At 36.4% G+C, this 16,153-nt stretch overlaps 1 protein-coding gene across 1 annotated transcript in view; it reads right to left on the bottom strand.

Moving 5' to 3' along the window:
* Window positions 1–7,588: 7,588 nt before the first annotated feature.
* FGF10 (fibroblast growth factor 10) overlaps window positions 7,589–16,153 on the bottom strand; it is a 97,925-nt gene continuing 89,360 nt past the window's right edge. The window contains exons 2-3 of the mRNA XM_027520216.1: window positions 15,186–15,289; window positions 7,589–10,323 (exon numbers count right to left, since the gene is read on the bottom strand). Coding sequence (XP_027376017.1) covers window positions 10,126–10,323; window positions 15,186–15,289 — 302 coding nt within the window. The 3' untranslated portion in view covers window positions 7,589–10,125. The remainder of the gene's footprint in view (window positions 10,324–15,185; window positions 15,290–16,153) is intronic.

The following is a 16,153-nucleotide window of genomic DNA, read 5'->3' as shown; positions in this document are numbered from 1 at the left end:
CAAACTTCCCACAGACAGTGTCATCTCCAAAACCGAAGTAAGACAGCTCTGTCCGTGCTTAAGTTATCTTGGCCTCCTTTGTTCTGATTCCTCAGATAGCCCATCTTTCCAGAGGAGAAAACTGTGGTTTAAAACCAAAGTACCTTCTCATGAGCTTGCCCAGGGCCCAGTAATCCACGGTGCTGAGAGAAGCATGATTTTGGTATACATTGATGGTCTAGTCAATGGTCAGAAAATGGTTTTCTGGGAAGAAAAAAAATAATACTCAAACCGAGCCTGAAGTCCATGTAGTGAAGTAATCTCTTGAGTAAACATAGAGATTTTGAAGGTGACACAGACATTATTTAACACACAAGGAAATTTTTTACAAATGTTCACAATTGACCAACAAGGGGGCAGAAAATCAACATATACCCAGTACTTATGACTTGCCAGTCATTATACAAAACAATTAACTAATATAGTAGCATTAAATTCTTAGTACTGTCCCAAGTGTATGAATAATTACCCACAGTTTTTGTTCATTCATTTTTATCTTAAATGAGATAAATTTTGTACATTTACATTGCTAGAAAGTGGCAGAGCCAGGATTAAAAAATGATCTCTTTGATTCAAAAGTACATGCTATTTCTCTCCAAAAAGTGTCTATAAAGAGAGATGTGTCATTTAAAATAAAACACCTTAGAATTTCATTTCTGAAAATAATTGAAAAATAATATTGGGCTGTAAATGGTGTAGTTCTGATTTTAATTTTTTTTTAAAATTTTGGTAACGTGCCAATGTAATAGTGGGTAGCCCTGGAGTAGGAAATGGCAACCCACTACAGTATCTTTCCTGGAGAATCCCCATGGTCAGAGGAGCCTGGTGGGCTTCAGGCCATGGGGTTGCAGGGTCAGACACGACTGAAGTGACTGAGCACAACAGAGGGAAGAGTAATTTTGGAATCAGGAGACCTGCATTCATTGCCTGGCAGTAAGCTCTGGGAAAGAAAATTAACTTCGACTTTATCACTTATAAAATTAGGATGTAAAAGTAGTATGTAAATGTAGAATTTAAACTAAGTTACTACAGTCAATCCCTTCACAAAGCTTGAGCAAATCAGAACTATGATGTGTCCCAGAACCCATCTGTGATGTTTTGAATGTTAAGTACTTCTGTGGTTACATGAATCATTGGGTTAGCACTGGGTTATCCCAGAGTGATTTTATCTCTGTAGCAGATGTCTATTTTGTTGAAGGCTGTTAGCTCCTTGCTTGTTTATTTACTAGTTGTACAAAAGAAGACGGAAGTTCAGATGGTAAAGAAAGCAGGATAAAATACCGAACTCTGTAGAAATCCTGGATATTATTGGCTTCACTGGTAAGAGAGCAGAGAAGGGAGGATAAACAAATGAAAGAAGGGTTGGCAAATGAGACTGTAGTTACAAAACATCCTTGTTGTTTTTTGGTGCACAACACAAGTAGTCCATTGTTTCATACGTCATTGGTTCTAGAGAGGGATTTACTAAAATCGTTGGAAATGGGACCCTTTATACCCATCAATCTTGTAGTTGCATACAAGTAGGATGACAAGAACAAATTCAGTCATGGATTTGGATTCAAAAGTTGATTCTGCAGTTCTACTGGGAAGATTAAGATTTAAAAATGGAAGCTAAGATTATCAATTAGTATGCATCTAGGTAACAACCTCTGGTGTAAACTGCTAGGATAGAATGAAACGGAAGGTCACTTGGATCAAAAATGCCCTGGAAGGAGGTAGGATCTGGCTAAGAGAACAGCTGATTTCTAAGGTGAAGAATATCATTAATATTAATATAGTCTCCTAATGTTCTATTCGGAAGTAAGCAACATTCCTTTATAAATATAAATTTTGATATATTAGCCAATTCCATTATTTAATAGTCATATCTCCTTTATAGTTTAATTCCAATTTTTTGAAATAAATATAATTATGTAGTTGTTAACTCATAAAATGTGTTATAAATTATCAGGAATTAATGGAGGCTAGCATAAATAGGTTTATATTTGTATACACTAGGTTTTTATTGTCCTTTTAGTTATAAGGTGTCGAGATTTAAATAATAACTCCTGGTAGAATATATATTCATCATTATAGTTTTTGCCTACATCAAACTCATCTAAATTGCATATTGAGACTTAAATCAGATATAGTTACTTGATTTCTGTCATATTTGGGGTCATTGAGCAAACAATAAAATACATTTTTGGAGATAAATGTGACATGATTCTGGGGCTATTACAAAAATCTATGGGTTAAGTAAAGATTTACTAAGAAAAACTGTATGTTGGATTTTGTGGTGATATAACTTAGGAGTTTGTTGTGATTGTGTGATGAGGTTAGAGTCAAACAATTCTGTTGTATTGTTATGATTCCCACATGTGCCTGAGCACCTCCTAAACTTGAGTTCTATGGGTCTTAAGTTCAGACTGTATTAGTTTCCTCTGGCTACCGTAACAAAGTACCACTGTCTTGGTTTATTAAACAACGGAAATTCATTGTTTCACTGTGCTGAAGACTGCTGCTGCTGCTAAGTCGCTTCAGTCATGTCTGACTCTGTGCAACCCCAGAGACAACAGCCCACCAGGCTCCCCCATCCCTGGGATTCTCCAGGTAAGAACACTGGAGTGAGTTGCCATTTCCTTCTCCAATGCATGAAAGTGAAAAGTGAAAGTGAAGTCGCTCAGTCGTGTCCGACTCCTAGTGACCCCGTGGACTGCAGCCTACCAGGCTCTTCCATCCATGGGATTTTCCAGGCAAGAGTACTGGAGTGGGGTGTCATTGCCTTCTCCAATGCTGAAGACTAGAAGTCTGAAATCAGGTACTGGCAGAGTTGATTCCTTCGGAGGACCATGAGAGAGAATAGCTTCTATGGCCTCTTGGTAAAAATTGGTGTTTCTTGACTTGTAAACTTGTCACCCCAGTCTCTGCCTCCATGTTCATATTGTGTTCTCCCTATGTGTGTGTCTGTGTTCAAGTTTCCTGTTTTTATTAGGATATCAGTCATATTGGGTAGGTGTCCACCCTAGTCTAGTTTGACTTCATCTCAACTAATCATATCTGCAAGGACTCTACTTCCTAATAAAGCCACATTCTAAGATACAGGGACTTCAACCCTTCCTAGGGCCTATGTTTAAATTTTATTTTAATTTTTTTCCCAGTGGTAGGAATGAACAATTCAGATTTCTCAGAACTATTAATTTTTCACTAGGAAGAAATGTAACTTAAAAAACATAGAGGAATATAACAATAATTTCAGGTACTCAATATTAATTGCCTCCAATAATCTCTACTAATTTTACTGTAGAGTCTATACTCATTTGATACAGATGAAGTAGGTATTAGTTTAAAGTCCATACTTTGTGAGTCATAAACTGCTGCAGTTGAAATGTTGTGATTTGACGGGTTTTTTAGGAGATCCTGGAGGCTGGAATGTAGAACTTTCCTAGGGTAGGATGAGGAGGAAGGATGGCAGATACTGACTTTAAAATACTAGTATTAAAAAAAAAAAAACAATTTCATTTGTTTTCTTTAAGAGGGTAGGCTTGCATTGTAAAATACATTTTATTTCAAATTTTCAATTTATCAGAAAAGCAAGTAAGATGTTTGCATATTTATTTGCTATACCATTTGTGTTTCTCTTTCATTATTCCCAGTTGGAAATCTCCCCAATAAATACCATTGTCTTACATATTTATTTATCATGTCTCTGAAAAAAAAAAGTAGTTGAAAAGTCTAGTGTTTTGGAGAAGGAAATGGCAAACCACTCCAGTACTTCTTGCCTGGAAAATCCCATGGAGGGAGAAGCCTGGTAGGCTACAGTCCATGGGGTCGCAAAGAGTCGGACACGACTGAGTGACTTCACTTTCACTTAAAGGTAATTTTTACTGCTTTTGTCCTTCACTTTTTAAATTTAAATTTAAAAATAAAGATACTTGACTAAAAAAAAAAGCCTACTGTTTAAATACCAGATGTTAAAATATTTATGATGTTGAGTTGATAAGTGACCCTTCACCTAAATGCCTCCTGTAGCCATAAAAAAATAGTCTTTTTTGATTTATAATATCTCATGAAATATTGATTTTAATTTTCTGCTCCTTGAAAGACCTCTCCATGAATATTTTCATTGTCAGCATCTTAAATTGACCCAGAAATGAAATAATTTCAAAAGTTGTCATCTATGCATTTAAGATGTGTATAAGGTAATTAAAACTAAACTTTAGGAGGGTTAAGACCCTACTGTAGTTGGTTATTCTACAACTAGGGTCACTGCCCAAGTTGTACAAAAGCATATGTTCAATTTACAGTTGTAATGAGGCCCATGGGATGTTTTGATTCTTCATTTGCTGTTCTCCTCTCTAGAGGATGCAGTTGCCTCTATTAAAAAATGAACACAGGCTCTTTTGTGGAGGATAATAAAAATGTGTAAGATAATACAGGCCACATACATAGATGGTTGGCATAAGGCTTTTCTCTTTGTGTATGGAATTGTTGCTCTTATCATAGAACAGCCACGATCATGGAACAGCCACATGGAAATATTCAGTATTAGTCACTTAGGAATGAGACCAGCTCCTCTGATCTCATTAGTTTGATCATGATTATTCCATTTTAATGTGGTGTTTGTAAAGGTGTTTTCAGTAGATTGTGCACTTGCAACTGCATTTTGTGTTTTATTATTTTCTAATCAGCAACAGAAAAGAGAAATTCATGTTATACAGCTTTCTTTTCTCTTATATTGAATATACATAAAGCCTAATGAGAGATATAGAACAGGTTTTCACTTTTATCCTTTTTCATTTTACAATTTTTGAAAATTGAATGACATTTGAGTTTCAGATTTTCCTCTTCCCATTGATATATTTGAAAATACTAGTACATACTCTTGGGATAAATGTAAAGAAATATTTATAATGTCATGCTGTTGTAATATAGACTGATACTTAGTATGAGAACTATATTTTGACTTAGTGCAAACTTGCAAAAGTGAAAGAGGAGAGTGAAAAAGTTGGCTTAAAGCTCAACATTCAGAAAACGAAGATCATGGCATCTGGTCCCATCACTTCATGGCAAATAGATGGGGAAACAGTGGAAACAGTGTCAGACTTTATTTTGGGGGGCTCCAAAATCACTGCAGATGGTGACTGCAGCCATGAAATTAAAAGACGCTTACTCCTTGGAAGGAAAGTTATGACCAACCTAGATAGCATATTCAAAAGCAGAGACATTACTTTGCCAACAAAGGTTAGTCTAGTCAAGGCTATCATTTTTCCAGTAGTCATGTATGGATCTGAGATTTGGGACTGTGAAGAAAGCTGAGTGCTAAAGAATTGATGGTTTTGAACTGTGGTGTTGGAGAAGACTCTTGAGAGTCCCTTGGACTGCAAGGAGATCCAACCAGTCCATTCTAAGGGAGATCAGCCCTCAGTGTTCTTTGAAAGGAATGTTGCTAACACTGAAACTCCAGTACTTTGGCCACCTCATGCGAAGAGTTGACTCATTGGAAAAGACCTTGATGCTGGGAGGGATTGGGGGCAGGAGGAGAAGGGGACGACAGAGGATGAGATGGCTGGATGGCATCACTGACTCGATGGACGTGAGGCTGAGTGAACTCCGGGAGTTGGTGATGGACAGGGAGGCCTAGCCTGCTGCGATTCATGAGGTTGCAAAGTCGGACACGACTGAGCGACTGAACTGAACTGAACTGAAACTTGCATTCATCTCACTCAATGACCAGTTGCAGAATTATAGTGAGCATGCCTGTATTCAGGATCCTATTATTGGCTTTGATACAGAAACAAAAAAAAAAGAATGCTATTTCTCCCTTTAAAAAAATGCCTTTAAAAATCTTGAGCTCTCTCTGATTTGAAGGAAAGGATGAAGCCTAGTTAGCATTAGCAAATATGCAAGATTAAGTCAGTAGTCTCATTTAGATAGATGTAGCTAAGAATTGTTTTTGATTTTGTATGTGCCCAGCACCACCTTTTTTTGGTACACCGTTTTTCACCAGTTCCAGTAGTGTGGACTGCCAAAATCCACACCATGGAACTCTGGGACATGTGACTAAAGCTTGACCAATCATAGTGCCCATATGCCTTGTCCTACTGATTGCTTTAAAGGTTAGTACCTCACCCAAACTTGGCATACCTTGGATGCTTCCATTTTGGAATCTTGAGAAAAAGAGATTTGAGATTTGGGGCCTTTACAATTAGAAAGAAATAAAATGGAGACAGGCAGCAGTCAAGCAAATAAAGCCAATCAGAGGTAAGAGGAAATGCGTGCCTAGGAGGAAGAGGACTTTAGTTGCTTCATCTCTCAGTTCTGGTGGAACAAAATTGCCCTTTTGTTTCCAGTATCTTTTCAAAATATCTTCTTTCCCCCCTTAAATCTTACTTTAAGTTAAAAACAGTCTTGTCTAGTGAAACTGACAAGAATCCTTAATCAACAGGATACTTGTTTTCATGTAAATGTTTTACTATTCTAATACTCTAGGTATCTCCTCAAATATTTCATGACTTCTACAAATAACTTTTTTTAAACAAAGCTTAGATAAGCTAAAATCTTCTTAGATAAGGCAAAGGCAATTTCAATTTTTGCTGAATGATCATAAAACCTGAATAAAGAAACATCCAAATTATAAACTGTGTATATTAGTGATGATATATTTAAATGGTGTCCATAACCTTGCTTGGAGCTTCCCTGGTGGCTCAAATGGTAAAGAATCTGTGGGCAATGTGGGAGATCAGGGTTCCATTCCTGGATCAGAAGGATATCCTGAAAAAGGGAATGGCAATCCACTCCACTTGCCTGGAGAATTCCATGGACAGAGGAGCCTGGTGAGCTACAGTCCATGGAGTCACAAAAAGTCAGACACAATTGAGAGACTAACACGCGTGTGCGTGCGCGCACACACACACACACACACACCCTTGCTTGGATCCTGGCCCCAACTTGCAATATTATGTATTTTTCTCTCTCTAGTTTTCAAATCAAACTCATTGGCTTATTCCATCCCCTTGAAATCAGATTTTGCAGGCTCCTGGCTTTCCTCCAAAAGTCTTTCATTGTTTCACAAGCCATCCTTGTTTTCAATTCATCCTTCTTTATCCACTGTGTAAACTAGGTGGACCTGAATACTTAGAAAAAATCAAAAAGCATTTGGTTGTTATTAGAGTAAGGATAGCTGACTCACACGTGTAAAGCATTAAAGAAACCTTACAAATGTTTAAGTGACTTTTTTTCTGTTGTTGTTTGGGGCTGTGGGGCATTTAACCACATCCTGCCTAGCACACAACACGTGAGCGTCTCTCTTAATTACCAGGTATAGTCTTAGGCTAATAAAACAAACAAGGACAATATTTTTATTTTCTTTACCCAGTATTTTTATTGATTTATTCAAATGTAACATACTATACACTGTTCAGCCTTTTGGGAGGTAGGAGGAGGGAGGGAATCTATATCTTTATGAGGAGTCTCCTTGAAATCAACATTCAGATGGATACACATTTGTGGCTGATGCACCCTGACATTGTAGCCAGGGCTCACACTTCCTACAGAGGCAGAGCTACCAAAATCATGATTTAAAAACAAAAAACAAAAAACAAAAAACCATTCAGGACCGGAGCTGCTTTTCCTTCAGTAGCACAATCCAGCTGCAAGGGGGGGACCAGATTTCTATCTCAATATCAAGCAAAGATGCCATTTTAAATGCAGGAGAATCTAATTACTCTTTACTAAACTGTTTCTATCTTTTTTTCTGTCCATGTGTTTATTCTGGGGGTGAGACAGGGGAGAGGTAAAGGAGATGTTTTCTATTTTTGGCTTCTGCAAGCTTTGATACATTTTGCTAGAAGCTGTTTCAGTGTTTTGAGTACTAGGATGATGACTGTTTACACACAGTCTCTTGGTAATCTGAATGGCTATGTGAAATACGAATCCAGTGTGCACCCTATGTGCTGTTACCATGGTCATCTAATACTGTATTTGTCTCACCAAACATTTAATTTTGGTTGCGGGTGGTCCATGTTCATGTGTCAGGTGCAATTATTATTTTAAAATAAAACAACAAAGATAATCTAGTTCTCATAGGAATGCATTACAGTATAGCGTTCAGACTCAGTTACCAATGAAATTTCAACATACAGATTCCAACCACAAAATTAAACATTTTTAGAATCCCATTTGTCAAAAAGCAACTTGGAAGCCAAGTACCATAAAATGCAAGTTTATCATAAGCCAAAACATTCTGCCTCAAATGCATTTCCTTTGAAATCCCAACTTTTTTAAGGAATGAGAAAAATATGATCTTTAATGGAATTACTTTATGGGAAAATTTCTCAATAAAGCTAATTTTTCAATAACAGATTAACTGGAAGTGCTGGTTAAGCATCGACACAATTAAGTTATTAGAGAAGATGATAAAACACCAGACTTTCTAGAGCTTAAACTTTAGTAAAAAGACACATTTAGTAAGTCTTTCCTTTGTACCAAAATACTGTGTCAAATAATAAAAATAAACAGACCTTTTCAAAACAAGAAATATTAAGATAAAACTGCAGTATCAGTATAATTTTATAGTTATCACTTAAAGTATTTAGAACAAATAGTATTTTTCTACACTTTTAAAAATCACTACAGACACTGCAAATAAGGTTTAAGTATTTATTTAGTGGAATACAATGTGATGATGACTGGTATGCTTTTCTGTACTGTTTTCTATACCTGCTCTAACAAAATGAATTTCAATAAGGTTACATTATGGAACCTTCCAAAGCTCTTAAAATTTACAGAAAATAAGTTTTATTTGGTTTTGCAAAGACTAGATCATACCATTTGAACAAATTTCAGCATATAGTTACACATATACCAGGATATATTTGCTCAGTTTAAGCCCCTGTGGGGGAGGAGGGTTGCACTTCATACCAAATTCCTTGACAGTTCCTGTGGGGAGATACACTATGTGAGACTTGTAAAGTGTTCTTACATAGGCAGACAGCCTCGTCATCATTTACCACTGTGACATACGGCAGAAATCATTAGTAAATAATGAGCCTATGCTACTAAAATGCACTTGACAATTAATTTTCTTTCTTTTACTGTACTTTTGGAGGCTCACTGATTGATTAAGAGAAGAATTTGGTTTTTGGGTCTATTGCTTAGGAAAGGAAGCCTTAGGAGTGATGTATGTTTGTAAATGATGGCGGATATCTCTCACTCAGGCCATGTCGTAGTATTGTCATGTTTCTTGTTGATGGTTCTTATGGCAGAAGTGCAGGTGAAGTCAACAGACAGCACGTGGGGCACTCACACTCTTTCCCCAATTTTATCTCCTATTCTTGAAGTGTTTGCCAAGTTTTAAAAACACTTTGTCATGAATATGCATGTGGTGTGCTAAAGAAAAAGAAAAGGTAAAACAGAGAGCAGCTGCTGAGGATACTCTTTAAAACCCCAAAAGATATTTAACATCCTATTAAATAAATAACTTAGAAGGAAATAGAAAAGGATGAAGGCAGAATGCACAAGCATACCATTACTATTTGTTTGGTTAGAACAGTTTTACACTACCATGTTTATATTTGTTAATCCTATCCGATTCTTCCATGATATCACGCGCAAAGCTCCTTTGGTTGTGCATATGATATGACCCAAGTGCTTTCCAGTAAATGCTTGCATGTCTTACTGCTCATTGAATCATTAGGCTTGAATGAGCAATGAATGTCTTTGATATGAGTTCGTATTCCATAAATAACTTTCCCGAAATTCATTCAACAGATTGTTCCTTGTCCTTTAAGTTCTATCTCAGAGGATAAAAACAAAAACATAAACAAAAACTTGACCCCAAAACTCAGCCACAATATTGTTCACTTGGGAATAAATTCCATCCATTTGATCTGCTTATATTGTGATCACAAGGCAGGACACAGAACTAACTAAGAGAACATCATATGTCAGCAGAGAGTACAAAAACCTTCAAAGGCTTCCTTTCTTTCAAGCAAGCAGACATTTGCAATGTGTCTTTGCCTTGTGAAGTACTGTCTTCATAAAGAATACCAACTGTGCCTCATAAAGAGCCTTTGGTTATACTGCATCTGCAATCATTGCCTTCTTCTATGAGTGTACCACCATCGGAAGAAAATGAGCTGAGGTGTTTTTCCTTCGTGTTTTCTGTCCTCTTCTAGGAGCTCCTTTTCCATTCAATGCCACATACATCTGCCTCCCATTGTGCTGCCAGTTAAAAGATGCATAGGTATTGTATCCGTTTTCCTCTATCCTCTCCTTCAGCTTACAGTCATTATTAAATTCTTTCTGCAAGGGAAGAAGAAAATCCTTTATTCCTGTGGTGATGACACTTGGTTCCATTTTACACAAACCATCCAGAGAACTCCACTTGCTGGGTTTTATTTGCTTTTGTCATCTGGACATAAGTCGTGTGCTTATACAAATCATCACCAACAGAAGAGTGAACCAAAAGGACAAAACATTCTACATTAGAAGGCACATGATTTACTTTTATCGATCATCATAACCACATTTGGGGCCCTTTTAAGGAGCTGATGTGCTTTGAGTATGACATGTTTAAGTGCCTAGAATGATTATTAAGAAACAAGCATTCTAGTAACAATGTTTATGATGAACGAATAATAAAGAATGTTATTATCATCCTTTTTTTTTTTCAGAGTAATAATTGAGGTTCCATAGGAAAAACAGAATTACAGGGAAAAGGTGGGCTTATCAAGTTTGCAAATTTTATTTACCTATAAATCCACAATAAATATACATACATTGTTAAGAAAGCAGATCTTAAAACCATAATAGCTCTAGATAAACAAGAGACCCTGGGAGTGAGGGATATCCTTCTCTTTTCCAAATACCAGATTTCTCAATTTTGTAAATTATTGACAATTTTCCATAACTTGGAATTTTGACCAATTTTACTCTGAGGTTTAGGAATAGTTGAACAGTAGGACATGAGACAACCTTGCTTTGTGAATTCCTGTGTCAAAGAAACTATAAGTCTGTGACTAGCACAGCTTATCGGAGAAGGGGATGGCACCCCACTCCAGTACTCTTGCCTGGAAAATCCCATGGATGGAGGAGCCTGGTAGGCTGCAGTCCATGGGATCACGAAGAGTCAGACACGACTGAGTGACTTCACTTTCACTTTTCACTTTCATGCATTGGAGAAGGAAATGGCAACCCACTCCAGTGTTCTTGCCTGGAGAATCCCAGGGACCGGGGAGCCTGGTGGGCTGCCGTCTATGGGGTCACCCAGAGTCGGACACGACTGAAGCGACTTAACAACAACAACAACAGCACAGCTTATATAGTATAAATCTGAAGACTTGAACCCTGAGAAATTCCACTTTATAGCCATAGTCCTTTGGCTTCATTTCAAATGGCACAGTTTTTTTAAGGGGATCTTTAGTGACAAAGATTGATATCTCATTCATTTTAGAAATCTAGATTGTAGAAATCCAGATTTTCTCTCAGGAGGGAATAGCAAAAAGGAGATTCCTTACTAATTTCAAAACTCTGACTTTAGAAATATTCCTTTTCCTTTATACCCAAACTAAAGCAGTTAAAAAGGAACTGGGGCTTTCTTCCTTCTGTATCTATCTTCTCTATGGAAACCAAGGGCATCTATATCTATATACATATGGAGACTACAGGCATCTTTCAGTTGAAACCTCTACTGTGCAGTTCAGTATTTCTCACTTCAGGACTTTTAGAAATTTTGACTATGTGTATATTTAAATAATTCAAGTTTTCTGCAGAGTAGATCCTAATTTTGAACATTATCAGAACCATAATGAGCAGGTATAGTTTAATGTTATCAGTTTAAGCTTTGTTTTCTGGAATCTATCCTCTATGCTTCTCCTCTATAAAGAATATTTAAATGTAATGTTCAAGTGATGACTTATTTGGCTGAAAGTAAGAAGAAAAGGTAAATTATTAAAGGTAATGATTTTAACATCCCCAAAATTTATGCATTAGAGATGATCTGAATTCTTAATTTATTTTTTCTCTTAATTGATCCTAGTCTGTCTGAAACTATATGGATTTAAAAGCAAAGAGGATTTTTTTACATGAGCAATTATATTTTTTCAATAAAGAAGGTATAGTTTAGAGACTATGGAAGAATTTATATTTGAAATGGAGCTATATATAAAAAAGTATGAATGGATGCTAAATTTATTTTTCCTTAAAATTAATTTATTGAGAAATGTTTCTGAAAGTGAATTACACTTGTATCAGACTCCTCATCTCTGGTGTTTAGATTGTTGAATAGACTATTGGTCAAATTTTTCTATCAGAATCTCTGGAGGAGACCTAGGAATCTATAGTTGTTTACAGCATTTAGGTGAATAATAAATATTAAAGGTTTTTAAAAAATCTAGGCTAGAGCAAGATCTCAAAAGTAGAGTTTTGATAGTTTAAAAAAGATTTTTAGATTTTCTTGGGATTACCTGGGAAATTTCTTCAGTTTTTAAACCATGCCCTATAAGCACTTATTCTATATAATTCAGTTTTATAAACTATCAGTTTTATTTAAGTCCATCAGTCAGGAGAAAACTTGATATACAATATAATACAATTGACACATGGATCAGAAGGCAAATAATGAAAATATAAGGGAGATATATGTTTCCCAAAAGGGAATCAAGGAAAGTATTTAAGAGAATAGAATTTATAGAGTTGGTTTAATCAGTCACTTTGGGCTTTTACCTAATTGCTATTTTCAAGAAGGCGATGGAATCAGTGGAAATTATCTGGAAAAAATATAGAGGGATTACAAGAGTTGTTACCTGATGAAAAGTGAAAATGAAAGTTAGTTGCTCAGTCATGTCTGACTCTTTGCAACCTTAGGGACTGTTGCCTGCCAGGCTCTTCTGTCCATACAGAATTATATAGAACGTGTACTCAGGAATAATTCTGGTAGCTCCTAGTCCTATTCTGCCCTGAATAAGACATTGAATTTTAGTAGATTTTTAATTTAGTTTTGAACAAGCCATACTTTTTTTACTCTTCCTGGTGGTAATGCAAAATAGAAAAAACAGTGCACAATGGTTAGAGAAAGAGCTCATTTCTGAGACAGGCTAGAAGTGGAGTGTGTTAGCTGTGATGAGTTGAACTACTTGGAGAGGTAGTTAAGTTTACGCATTGTACTATCTGTTTATTGTACGGTTCCAAGTGCTAAAGAAATCATGTGGGACAAGGCAAACCTTGTCCTCTCAAATTTCACAATCTACTCTGAGAAGACAGTCAACAACAAGCACATTATTGAGAGAAATATCTGATAAATGCCATTGGAGATCATTAAAATGGTATGATGTGATAGAAAGCAACTGGGCATCTATGTTAGAAATAGAGAATGAAACAAGTCACAGGCCTTAGAGCTCAAGAAGAGGCATAGACTCAGGGCATGAACTGTGTTGGAACAGAAGAAAAAGTGGGGGAATGGAAGGAAAAGTATTAAATATTTTTATGACATTTGAGAGTTATCCATTTTTCCTTGATGTCACTTTTTAAAAGTATGCTGCTGCTGCTAAGTCACTTCAGTCATGTCCGACTCTGTGCGACCCCATAGACGGCAGCCCACCAGGCTCCCCCGCCCCTGGGATTCTCCAGGCAAGAACACTGGAGTGGGTTGCCATTTCCTTCTCCAATGCATGAAAGTGAAAAGTGAAAGGGAAGTCGCTCAGTTGTGTCCGACTCTTAGCGACCCCATGGATTGCAGCCTACCAGGCTCCTCCGTCCATGAGATTTTCCAGGCAAGAGTACTGGAGTGGGGTGCCATTGCCTTCTCCGTTTAAAAGTATACTTTATCAATTAAAAATCATTTCAATCTTTTATTGCAATTAAAAATTTTACATGTCTCTCTCAATCTAAATTTTTATTAGGTTTTACTTTAAAGCATTGGTTTTGACTGTGTATTAGTATGTCTTCAAAGAATATATACCTGGACCTCTTGCTCAGTAATTCTGATATAGTAGATTAAGGAGGAAAGGGACCTCTGCATGTTTATTGAAAAGAAAAACAAGAATATCTTCAAAGTGGTTATGCTATGAACCCCCAAATGGAGCCTTATGGACTTAAGCCTTATAGCCTTAAGACTAATGGACTAAATGGTCCATTAGACTTCTAGGTTCAGTAGTAGAGCTACATACAATGGAAAAAAATAACTAAAATTTTTCTGACCCATTCACCCAAAAAGCATTTACTCTATCAAAGAAATTGACCCAAAGTATGCCTGATTCTCCAATTATAAATGGGTTTTACAGGAATGAAATACAAAGCTATTGTATATCCAGACCAATGACAGGACCAATTTCCAATGATTCTCAAATTGGGGGTACCAATTGGTAAAACATGGAAACTCGTTAGAAATGCAAAGTCTTACAGACTTAACTGAATCAGAAAATCTGGGAAAGTGTTTTAACAAATCCACCAGGTGATTCTGACACTCAAGTTTGAGAGCTGCTGGCCCTAGGCAGGCACTGCAGTAATCCTAATACTAATCAACAAAATAAGTTTATTTACACATTTTAAAGTGATATTCCCTGATACTTGCTATGGACCACAGAGGGTGTATGTACCCAAAGCACTGGCTGGGTAATAGCTCCATCAGTGAATTAATAATTATTGTTCAGATAAATAAAATTCTGAAGTTGATTAACAGCACAGAAAATTATGAATTTCTTGACGTGTCTTTCCATTTCAGATTTTAACAGAATACAAAACACTTATGCTGCTATTTTATCTCTTGCTATAATACACAAACATACATAGCATGTGGGTTTCTGCTCAATCCAAGATCTTTATTTTCAATGATTCTTCAAGTTGTCTGCAGCAACCACAGCAATTTGGCCAAATGCTTCCGTGAGAGTCTGACTGGTTAGCTCAGAACATTCAGAATATTAGCATTCAAATCTTTGACTGATATGAGTGCCAGCCTGTGTGGTAGACTAATGAGTGAACCACAGAGGAGATTATAGAGTTGAAAGAGCTGCCTTGCCCGCCCTTGAAACTCTTGGTGACTAGCCCTTTGTGCTTCTATTTACTAGCAACAGAATGATAACAAAGCTATTTAATGGCTGGGGAAATATTGCAAAACTATGGTAATAATTTACTGAACTGGATTTTTCAATTAAAAGCAGAATACTTACCGAGCCATAGAGTTTCCCCTTCTTGTTCATGGCTAAATAATAGTTGCTGTTAATGGCTTTCACAGCAACAACTCCGATTTCCACTGAAGTTATCTCCAGGATACCTAAAACATACAATTTAAAAAGGCTGAACTTAAAGAGTCACATATACTTAATTGAAAGAAATAAAGGTCAGAAGAAGCTATTGTTCATTTTTAATGGTTGCAAAATCAAAAAGATGGGGGTGGGGTGGGGTGGGAAACACACCTTTTTCACTGTGCCTAAAACACAGTCACTATATGAGGAAAAAAATAGTCTTTAAATGAATTCCCCTGCATTTTACTCTGAGCATAGAGGGGAAATATTGTTTTAATTAAAATACTTCCTTTGCTAACTCTGCATTTTCAACCCTATAAATATTGAAACAACTCTACTCATCTTAGCCTAGATTTTACAAAAAAATTATCAGAGCACACATCTGTACTATGGTATTAAACTAAATCTATAGCATATGTCAATAATATGTCAGATTTACTTCAATCTGTAAAAACACTGGTAAGCTATTTCTTCTTTGTAGGACTCAGATAAACTAAATCTCTTGGCTGCATTTAACTGATAAATTTATTTTTGGCAAATGTACTGACATTCTAAAATACAGAGAGACTAATCCCAATGTCCACATTGTCTTTAAAATAACAGAATTGCTAGTCTAGGTTGGGAGAGAATCCATCAATACTTTTGAAAGCTTTAGTTTCTTTTTTTCTTAGAAAGAATGAAAAACTAAAGGAACTGGGAACTGACAGATAAGAGATCTTTTCTCCTAATACACAAATTTTGGTTAGTGCATCTAAAGATAATTTCCTCTGAAAAGTTGGTAGGTAAACTATCTACTTAAAATGCCACCCTAGCTTAGGTAAAGAGACCCCAGGTACTATACCTGCTTCTTCTTTTTGAACTCTTGGGAAAGCTGTCTCAGGGAAGAGAAGTAC

The sequence above is a fragment of the Bos indicus x Bos taurus genome, chromosome 20 (assembly GCF_003369695.1).
Source record: "Bos indicus x Bos taurus breed Angus x Brahman F1 hybrid chromosome 20, Bos_hybrid_MaternalHap_v2.0, whole genome shotgun sequence".
In the NCBI taxonomy this organism is placed as follows: domain Eukaryota; kingdom Metazoa; phylum Chordata; class Mammalia; order Artiodactyla; family Bovidae; genus Bos; species Bos indicus x Bos taurus.
Note: the sequence above shows the minus strand (reverse complement) of the source record. Positions and strands in the feature narration are given on the sequence as shown.